Here is an 11,084-nt window from a genome sequence, read left to right as displayed (position 1 = left end):
ACCTGACTTCGTCTTCAAAAAATTACGCCAATGCGACGTCACAGTAACAAAATAGAGCTGATCACCCGTAATGGCGTCTGCGACTACGTTAACAAACTCAGTGAGGGCAGCGGCCTCCCTACCACACACACATAAGGAGGGACTTGTTATATTATGTCCAGCCATAGATCATGTATTGGGCTACAATATTAATATGGCGTTACGCGATATCACTCTAAGCAGGGCTTTAGACAAGCAAAAACGGACATATTAATTTACGTGCACATTATATGGGTGTATTTTGTATTGTGCCACCATTTATCAGTGAGGTTTATATTTTAATTTGTTTTTTGTAAACTATACATTTTGGATAAGATAGTCCGGCAGAATCGGGCCTTATTGTTTTGGGACATAAAGTTTTTTTTTATTGTTTAGATATAATGTATATGACATATATAATGATACCCAGGTGGGTGTGGAGTAATGTTGAGCAATTTTTTTTTACAAGTGGATTTAAAGTATTCGGTCCAAGATGACGCACATTCTGAATCTGAACCCTAACCTGGTAACCATACAGTGTTCAGGTTGTGCGCCATCTTGGTACAAATACTTCAAGAGCGCCTTTTTGTTAAAAACAATTATTTCATAACTACATGGTTTAGGTTTGCATACATAGTAACATTGAATCTCCTTACAATGTCAGAAATTCAATTTTAGTAGAATAAATGGTAGTTTATTTCACTAATACAAGCCAAGATCCATCGACAGCATCTAGCCACTTTCTATTGCGCTCTTCAAACTACATCTGGCATTTCGTTTTCCTAGTTTAAGCTTAGGAACTTGGGAAATATTTTATTAGTTGAATTGGATTGAAATATTTCACCTCGTCTTTCACTCCGAACAAGGCCATGTAATACCATCCACTGGTATCTAAAGATGTGTAACGTGTTTTCTTTTGAAAGAACCGCAACCTTTCAGTGCTGCATTGACTTTGGCAAAATTAATATATCCTTGTGGAGATAGAAGGTATGCGTATGCGAAACCGAGATGTGCACCTGTTATGCCAACATAGTTGAGTCAAACGTTTTGAATACTAGTACATCACACGCATATTCCTGCGTGCTTCGGTTATACGTGGTAACGCGCACATTTTTGCGCACATGCATCAAATTCCATTTGATTATTGAGCTATAGGTTTTTGACGAGCTTTTGTGTATGATTTCATTCCATAGAATTTGTATGCTGTTCTAAAGAATACTAGTTTCAGCTTTTTCATTCATTCAAACCGCGTGTTGAAAGTAAGTTTTGTAATATTGCGGGTTGGTTTCCAACATCCTTAAATCGGTGATGCCAGTAAATCTTTAATACACTCAAATGACAGCTGGGGGAAGGATACTCTTAGTATATGCTCCATCGCGTGCCTCTTACAGTCTTACCAGTTTACATGAGTGCCAATTGGTATCTAAGCTCAGCCAGAGACAAAAAGTTTCGGACTGCAGTTGGCGTGACGAAATGTTTTTAAATATATATTCTACAATAAGATTATTTGATTGCATACTACTGAAAGTTCCGCCTTATATGTCTTTTCCCTTTGCACTATTCCTTTACTGATATTCGATAATATGACGCTCATCTGACATAGTTCTTAAAGTGTGTAGATGGGTACAATCTTTTTCACGCTGTTCAGCTGGGAATGCGCGAATATATATAAGAATTGCTAATATTGGTTTGTAATGCGATGAAATCCCATCTTAGCATTTCTGCCTCTCGCAATTGCTGCGTATACTTATCGGGGAAGTTCTGTGGCGTGGTTATGAAATGAAAAAACAAACATGGGATTATTTTTTCTACTTCTCTACTACTATCAAACCTTGACATTTTGTGAAAACTTTTTTCCATGCAACCTTTTTTAAAACATCCCCAACAACCACAATTACTTCTGTTATTAAACTTCCGAAACAAACACATAAAATCATCAACAGATGAATATCACCAAGTAGATATTGCTGAATTGATCTTTATTTTACCATTTTACATGTAATTCTATTTGGTAAACCTGTTATCTATCGTAAATACAGCACATTTGACAATGTTGTAGTGTGACTATTTTAGCCTCACATTTTTGATATTTGTAGTTAGAGCTCTTGGGGCTCTGTCAAACAAAGTTACATACAAAATATTGGTTGTAAATTGCAAAACATGATCATGTTGTTGGAATAACTTGGCATTTTACCACCCGTATATCATTCATTGTTGAGAATATTATTAAAATCATAAAATTTAAAAATCCGTTTTCGTGAAATTTTTGTTGTAGCTGAATTCCAGGGACAGCATGACAACAGGCAAGAGAAGCACGATCGCCTCTTTTAGTTTATGACAGGGTTTCTTAAAAGGGAACCCCGTCGTCCTTGGAGGCCACTGATCGGTTATCTGGGAGCACGAACAAACAGATGGAAATGCGAATATATAATAACAATGTATTTTTATAGAAGAGAAGAAGCAAAAGTGTTGAGAGTCTTTGGTAGTTTGAAAAGCATTGGCATGGAACATAAGAATGAACTACATTCTTTCCCAGGGATATTCTATAAAATGTAGCAATTTTCTCATTCTTGTTCTCGTGATATCATTATCTTTCACTGCGTCGTCGTGATCATCCCGCTGCATAACAATTCTCGCCAACAAATAATTGACTGTTCTCCACCGGGTGTATATCCACTTGAACCACTGGCGACTACATTAGCAGGCTTGTACTGTTAATTGCAACAAAAAACGGGTATTTTGAAATAGTACTCTTTATTTTACGCGTATGTTTCGACAGTATTTCCATACACTGTATATGGGTCGCGACCCAAAGCTGGGCTCAACAAATACCTAGAAGGTATCGATTTTATTTCCTAGTAAATTTGGTGCTTGCGTAGTTTGTGCACCAAGATTGCGCACAACCTGAACATAGTATTGTAACAGGTTATGGTTCAGGTTGTGCGTCATTATGATGCACAGGTTTGACAAAAAACACTAATACAAATATCGAGCCGTAAAAAAAGTGCTCAAGGCTGCAAACTCCACACCCATGTAGAAATGATGGGCAATGACCCCAAGATGAATACTCACAAATAAAAAAAACTTTATGTCTGAAATCAAACTTGGGCCAAAAAGGTCCCCTTATCTGCCGGACTAAGACTTTGGATGGACTTTGGATAATGAGAAACAGGCATATTAATTTACGGTCCCCCAATGAGTGTAGTGCCACATATACAAAGGCAAATATTTTACGGATTTTGACATTCTATCCCTATAGTCGGATTCGGAAGACTTTTGACACAGGGTACTCAGATTCTCAAAAAGGACAATGAAAATATTTGAGACAGACGTGTGAATAATTATGCACTACTTTAATGTGTGCTGTATTTGTGATTTCCATTTTACTCCCCTTTCTCTGCGCGACTATGACATAGGCATTTTACTTGTTCTGATTAAAATTTGGCTTTGTTTGGTGCCTATTTCAATTTTGAAAAGCGCTATAATTTTATAGAACACCCACGTTCTACCGAAGGACAAACGTTTAGACATATTGGGTTCCTATACATAGCCGTTGCTATCATTGTATTTAAAGTTTTCTTTTTTCGGAAGTTTGTCAGAAGATGCTTCTGTGCTGAGGAAATTGAATAGATCATTTCATAAACATTAAAAACGAAATTGACAATTACTCATATAATTTACCTATTGAGCTCATTGCTCATTACAATCATCCAATATGATTATAAGTTCTATTTAAAACGTAACGACAGATAGATGAGAGATGCATCCTGGAAATTAACTCAGGATTGTGAACGAATGCTTAATTATCGATTGCGCTTGAAGTCGAATCCATTCCAAATTTCAACAGTTAGAAAATTGAAGAGCCTATAAATATGGTCTTCTTTCATCCTTTTTCACATTTCCCCTGAATTACTTGGAGATCAAATACTATACCACTTCCTCCACTATGTCAAATTTCTGTTAACCAATTTTAGCGAGCGAGTGTTCAAAGATCGGTATGAGAACAGAAAACATTTTTCTTAATATTTCGCTGTTAGTGAACCGCAAGATGAAAAAGGTCTGGAAACATTGTAGGGGTATTAACATTTGAAGGATCTTAACATTGTTTAACGTCTTATGAATAAAGGTAGGACGAATACATGACGTACGGAAGGACATCAAATAACAAGGCTTTAGTTGTGTGGTACAAAAATACACTCATAGCGTACTCGCAAGCGCCATTATTACGGCTTTATTATCGTCGCTATTATTAGGCAAGCTCTAGTTCGTGATTGGGAGGATGCAGTGACGTAATTTTTGGATGACGAAGTCAGGTGAGGGTCAGGAATCATATATACAAAAATTGTTACGCTAAGCCTAATAGAAGGTATTGAGGTATGAAACTACACCCATAGCGGACAGACAGGCGTATTTAACACGATTGCATTATGGTCGCTATTATTAGGCAAGCTCTATTTCGTTATTGTGAATTCGCATTGACGTAATTTTTTGATGACGAAGTCAGGGCGGGGTCAGGAATATTATATGCGAAAACTGTTACGCTAAGTTAACTAGAAGTTATTGAGGTAAGAAACTACATCCATAGGTGCCATTACGAATAACGTCGCTATTATTAGGTAAGCTCTATTTCGTTATTGTGAAGTCGCAGTGACATAATTTTTGGATGACGAAGTCAGGTGAGGGTCAGGAATATTATATGCAAAAATTGTTACGCTAAGATAAGTATAAGTTATTGAGGTAAGAAACTACCGGTACATTCATAGGTGGAATTACTAGTAATCTTCGCTATTATTGGGCAAGCGTTATTTCGTGATTGTGACGTTGCAGTGACGTAATTTTTGGATGACGAAGTCAGGTGAGGGTCAGGAATCATATATACAAAAATTGTTACGCTAAGTTAACTAGAAGTTATTGAGGTAAGAAACTACATCCATAGCGGACACACAGACGTATTTATCACGATTGCATTATGGTCGCTATTATTAGGCAAGCTCTATTTCGTTATTGTAAAGTCGCATTGACGTAATTTTTGGAACATGAAGTCAGGTGAGGGTCAGGAATAATATATGCAATAATTGTTACGCTAAGATAAGTATAAGTTATTGAGGTAAGAAACTACATCCATAGGTGGCATTACCAGTAATCGTCGCTATTATTAGGCAAGCTCTATTTCGTTATTGTGACGTCGTATTGACGTAATTTTTTGATGATTAAATCAGGTGAGGGTCAGGAATATTACGTGCAAAAATTGTTACGCTAAGTTAACTAGAAGTTATTGAGGTACGAAACTACACCCATACCGGACACACAGGCATATTTATCACGATTGCATTATGGTCGCTATTATTGGGCAAGCTCGATTTCGTTATTGTGACATCGCATTGACGTAATTTTTGGATGACGAAGTCAGGTGAGGGTCAGGAATGATATATGCAAAAATTGTTACGCTAAGATAAGTATAAGTTATCGAGGTAAGAAACTACATCCATTGCGCTAAGGCAAATTAATATGTCGGTTTCTGCTTGTGAAAGCGTTCCACGTCCTATTAATAAAATGTGGCCCAATACATGATCAGTCTCTGGATATTAAATAACAAGTCTTTATGTCTGCGGCACCTAACCTCAATCATTGCGTGAATTAAATGTTCTTTCTGTTTGTCTAAAGCCTAGCTCAGAGCGGTATCGTATATCACCCTATTAATAGATCGTAGCACAATACATGAGCTATTGCTGGACATAAAATAATATGTCTTTATGTGTGTGGTACCCAACTTCAACCATTGCGTAAAATAACATGTATTTTCTGCTTGTCTAAAGCCTTGGTTAGAGTTGTATCGTATAACGCTCTATTTTAGATTGTAGCACGATACATGAGCTATTGCTGGACAGAAATTGGTCAGAATGGGATATCGTGAACGTTCCTTGGCGACAATTTAGTCGCTTGTGATTCTTGTTTATTTTTGAGCTCTGTACAACGACCCCGATAAGAGAGAGGTCGCTGACGTATTGAGTTTGTTGACATACTCGTAGGCGCCATTACGGGTGACCGTCGCTATACTTTGGCAAGCTGTATTTCGTTATTGTGACGTCGCAGTGACGTAATTTTTGGATGACGTCATCAGGTAGGGGTCAGGAATCATATATCCAAAAATTGTTACGCCACGCCCACTAGAAGTTATTCAGGTAAGAAAGTACATGAGACCCTATACCGGTACTCGTTTTTGGAGGACCCATTAAACTCAAACTGTTAAAATGAAATATACAAATAAAGCTAATTCAGTAATTATTAGAAGAAAGGTTCATTTTTTGCAAACTAGCCTAAAATGCCAGAACGTCTGCATGTTTTGTTGTGCACAAGCAGACAAGTTTGTATGTTGATCCTTCAGGTCTGCATGTCAATGTATTATGATAATGCTCACACTAGTTCTTAAAATGTTCAAACTTCACCTGCAGTTTTCTGGTATTATAGCAACTTTCTTGAATTACTTCACACGGTGGACTTAAAAAATATATATTACTGTAGTCTATTATCTATCTATCTTTACAGATATACGGTATATAGGCTATTATCATAAAGACATATATTCTGTCAAAAATGAGTTCTCAATTATCTGATGTTGGTATTTTCTCACAAATAATTTTGTCAGTCGACTGGCTTGAAGAAACTACACTTCTCAGTATATTATTGACAATATACTGCATTTGCATCCTACTGACTATTATCACTTGGAAAAGAATCACAATCATGTGTCTGTATTTTCTAATACTTTGCATTGCAATATATTTTGCTGAATGGATTAACAAAAGTGCCGCAAGAAACTGGAAATGGGTGTCTCCAAATCATCAATTTTTTGATTCTTCTGGATTATTTATATCAGCTGTTTATTCTCTTCCGTTACTAATTAATCTAATTATTTTATTAGTTCGAATGTTGACTTTAACAGCTTCTGAAATGATAATGGTCAAACAAATGAAATTGAAAAGTTCAGCTAAAGCATTGCAGAAAAAAGATTCATGAAATTATTGCTATTGTTTTTAGTTATCAATAATGCAATTTGTTATGAAATCCAGCTTAGTGATGTAGTGTCTGACAATCCATTGCTAAAAGTTTTTATAACTGTTTTAGTCTTTTATTTTTCATGAGCCATTTTCACAATTTCAATCTAAAGTCATTGTGCAGGCAGCCACTGCTGTGCAAGAAGCTACGATATTTTAGTAATAGTTACCTAATTTAATTAACCCTGGGTGTTGTGTATGGCACTGGTTTAACGTCTTTCAATTGTGACACCAATTTAGTCCAATCTCTAAAACTTTAGCCACAACCCCAACATGGGGGTAAATATTGAAATATAGTTACTTGAAGCTATAAGGACATCAATAGTTGGTCGAAAACCACCATGCTTTGTAAATTATTCGCACATGTTTACATTTTCAGTCAACTTGGTATTGTTTACTGCGAGTTTTCACACTACCAGTCACTGAGGGAATAGCATCTGCATTCAAGGTTGGCAAGGCAGAAATATGCTGTACTATTAGATATACATCACGTCACACATAGAAGAATTTAAACGCTCTTTTAATATGATTGATTACTATTTTATTCATCTATAATATTAATAGAGGGAACTTTGTATTTCAAAGCATTGATTTTTTAGTACTTCATAAAATATGTTGCACGACCTGATATTTGCATTGCAAGGATATCCTGGAAGTATTTTTAAAGAAACATCAAATGGTATTGTTAGAGTTGTTCCCGGCCTTCCATTCCTATCACCATCAGAAGAATCATCGTTAAATAGACTTCTCAAGCTTTCAACAAAAATTATATTTTTTCAAAAGTTCATTGACACTCACAATTCAACTTTATATGCAGAAGGAGCAGAAAAACATTCTGATGGATTGTTGCATGGATGTTACCTGCAAGCATTGTGTTATGGGCTTGAAGATGTATTAGAATCTTATTATCAGTCCGTTTTAGACATAGAAAAAGAAATACTCGCGGATCCTCTATTAACATTTATGCATGTGTACCATTCGCTAGAACATTATTATTTGCTTTTCGATGCGTTGTATGACTTGATATCTATCGTAAAATCAAGAAAAAGTCATGGTTGTCAGATTCTAAGTACCGTTCATCATGCATCACAAACAGGCAATCGTGTTGTGCTGCGAGCAATGCTAAGAATACAGAAACGGTTGCATTTAGTCATGTATCGACAACTTTCATCATGGTTGCTGCATGGTCTTCTTATTGACAGACACAAAGAATTTTTCATTTCCAAATCTGAAGAGAAAGGACCCAATGACTCTGTTAGCGTGTTCCAGGATACTTTCTCATCCTCTACTCTTGGATCTCAATTGGAAATCTTTTATATTCGAGCAGACATGCTTCCGACATATTTACCCTCTCGTGATGCTGATGTCATTCTTTTTATTGGCTCATCATTGCATCTTTTTGAGAAAGACCTACACAAACAACAAGCACTTCATGTTGGAGGCTCTAGCATGGCAGTTGCATTGAAGGGACTTTCTGCTGATGTTGAGGGAAAGCGCATGGACGGGATTCTCAAAGAAAATCAGCAAGAATTCATGAGGGATTTTCTGTGGTTGCAAAATCAAGATAGATTCTCTTTAGAGGAGTTTGAATCCAGGTTGAATAAAATTCGATCCACTGTAGCAAGAGAACTTTGGGATTTGTGTGTTGTTAAAGCAAAACTAGTGTCTCATTTTATGATGCTAAAAGACTATTACTTGCTTGGACTTGGAGAATTATATCTGGTATTTTTAGAAGAATCTGCGATAGTAATGAGAAAACCCCCAACAAAAACTACGGAGCACGATGTTAACCAGGCATTCTTGAGATCTGCCATCAAAGTACAACTTGAAGAAGATGGTGCGTTACAAAACTTCAAATTAGTTATAGAATCAAAATCTTCTAAAGAATCTGAACAATCTTCTGGTTACACATATGATGCATCAGGAATAATGGATTCTAACGATACATGGTCTTTATTGAGTATCACATTCCAAGTTAAATGGCCATTGCATATCATCTTCACACCACCTGTACTTTCAAAATATAACAAGCTGTTTAAATTCTTGTTGAGGGTTCGTAGAGCCCAACTTGCTTTACAGAATTTGTGGGCACTTCAAATGCAAGAGAAATGTTCACTTATATGTACTGATGATGATGATGCTTCTATCAAACAAAACATTTCTAATCTGACTTTAAGAATGCATATGAGTCATCTGGTTGACAGTTTGCAGTACTATTTACAGGTAATGTATTTTACAGTTGAATCTCTCTGATCTATCTCTGAATCTCTCCGATCTGAATAGCATCAAAATTAAACAGGATCGAATGCAACCGGTTATCTGGGTTTTTGCCATGAATATATAGAGAATTTATCGATACCATTTGTATTGAAGAAAGTAAAAATACTTGCTGATAAAAAACAACAAACCTGGTTAAGATATATTGAGAACTGACTTCATAACAAAATTGTAAAGGGATGCCCTGTATATCTAGGCAATATAGCACCACTTTGGCATCCCACAGCTGAATGTGCATTTGTATAATTCAAATGCTTGCCTTTGGTGTTTCTTTATTGAAGCTTTTTGAATTACTGTATAGTGCAGAAGTTGAATATATAATGAATTAATGCTTTTGTTCAGGCGGATGTATTGGAATCTCATTTTTCTAACCTGCTTTCAAAGATCAAGAATCCTACCTCAACCGATTTTGAGCAGATTGTGTTAGCTCATGATAATTATTTGACTGCACTTCTTGCTCAATGTTTCATATTATCTACCCCAGTTTTCAGAAGTTTACTTGGTAAGGAATATTGTTTTAATGATTAGACACTAGAGCTGGGAATTTCAGGGAAAAAACTTTAACTGTACCCTGACGTTTGGCGTAATAATTTACAATATTAGCTTATTGTGTCACAATGGTTACAAAGCAATTTTGTGTGATCTTATCTCGGTATCTCTCAAAAACAAGAGATATGCAGTGTGCTTCGGACAAGTATTTCTGTAAAACCCGATTCCATTGTTAAATGTCATTTATTTTCAGTGCTCGATGTGCAAATTTTACTTTAAGATATCATAAAGAAAAACAGCATCAACTGCGCACATTGAATAGACGATTTTGCAATATAAATGGTGAACAATATATTTTTACCAAAAACCGATTCTAAATTTATCATTGTCAAATTTTCATAATCAGCAATCCTTGTAATTCAATTATTTTTCACATTCATTGGGTCCTTACCAATGCAGTTAGTGATATTCTTTTGAATTGCCACCGGAGATAAATTTGCGATGACGAAATCATTTTTGAAAAAGTTGTACATTATAAAGATGATTTGTACCGGAGATGTCGGTTAATGGTTAAATTAAATCATAACCATTCTAAAATCATTCGCAGCTCTATTAGACACATCTCACCCAATTCTGAAGTGGTACATTATGGGTTGATCCCTATATTTACAGGTGTTCTAGATATTTGCCAGCAGTTCTGCGAAGTTGTGACGGCATCTATTCAGTCGGGAACTATTTCTGCTCAAGAAGTTATACAAGGTCGTGTGGAACAATTAGCGAGTGACTTTGAACGTCAATCTTCATTGCTCTTTCATACTCTATCTGCAGTTTGCAACCAACAATGCAATCCTCATCTTGCCCAGTTTTTGCTATTGTTAGATTTCAATAAATACTACACACGACGGTTATGATTATATGCATAACAATTCTGCAATGCTTTAGGGAACTTTTTGCATTGACCATGGTATTTTAAAAAAAACCAAAGTTACCAGTAAGTTAACTTCTCATCCCCAAGACCATGAAACCCTTACACACGACTTTTTGTAATATTGCTTTAGACTTTATATATATATATATAATAAATACTGCTGAAGTACTGAACTCAAATTCAGCTCCATGCATTTGCACTCTTGTAATCTGTGAAAACATGATTATGGTTCCATTTTTGTAATTGTGGTATTTTATTATGAGAGAGAGCCTGGGACGATGTTCGAATAGGTAAGAGTTGCAGTCTATGTCTGAAGT

General features: G+C 35.9%; 1 protein-coding gene across 1 annotated transcript; it reads left to right on the top strand.

Annotated features, from left to right (window-relative positions):
* The first annotated feature begins 7,032 nt into the window (after window positions 1–7,032).
* Window positions 7,033–10,999, top strand: LOC120345932 (gamma-tubulin complex component 4-like). The gene is made up of 3 exons (XM_039415533.2): window positions 7,033–9,296; window positions 9,693–9,852; window positions 10,512–10,999. The coding sequence occupies exons 1-3, from the start codon at window positions 7,686–7,688 to the stop codon at window positions 10,748–10,750; spliced, it is 2,010 nt and encodes a 669-aa protein (XP_039271467.2). The 5' UTR covers window positions 7,033–7,685; the 3' UTR covers window positions 10,751–10,999.
* Window positions 11,000–11,084: the final 85 nt, after the last annotated feature.

This window comes from Styela clava, chromosome 8 (genome assembly GCF_964204865.1).
Source record: "Styela clava chromosome 8, kaStyClav1.hap1.2, whole genome shotgun sequence".
Taxonomy (NCBI): Eukaryota; Metazoa; Chordata; class Ascidiacea; order Stolidobranchia; family Styelidae; genus Styela; species Styela clava.
The sequence above is the reverse complement of the archived record's forward strand: the minus strand, read 5'-3'. Positions and strand labels throughout refer to the sequence as shown.

What these genes read in the sequence shown, in the direction of transcription:
- LOC120345932 (XM_039415533.2), top strand. Translation starts at nt 7,686, where the DNA reads ATGTTGCACGACCTGATATTTGCATTGCAAGGATATCCTGGAAGTATT. An exon ending in GTTTGCAGTACTATTTACAG is followed by an intron (nt 9,297 to 9,692) that starts GTAATGTATTTT and finishes GCTTTTGTTCAG; the next exon opens with GCGGATGTATTGGAATCTCA. An exon ending in AGTTTTCAGAAGTTTACTTG is followed by an intron (nt 9,853 to 10,511) that starts GTAAGGAATATT and finishes CTATATTTACAG; the next exon opens with GTGTTCTAGATATTTGCCAG.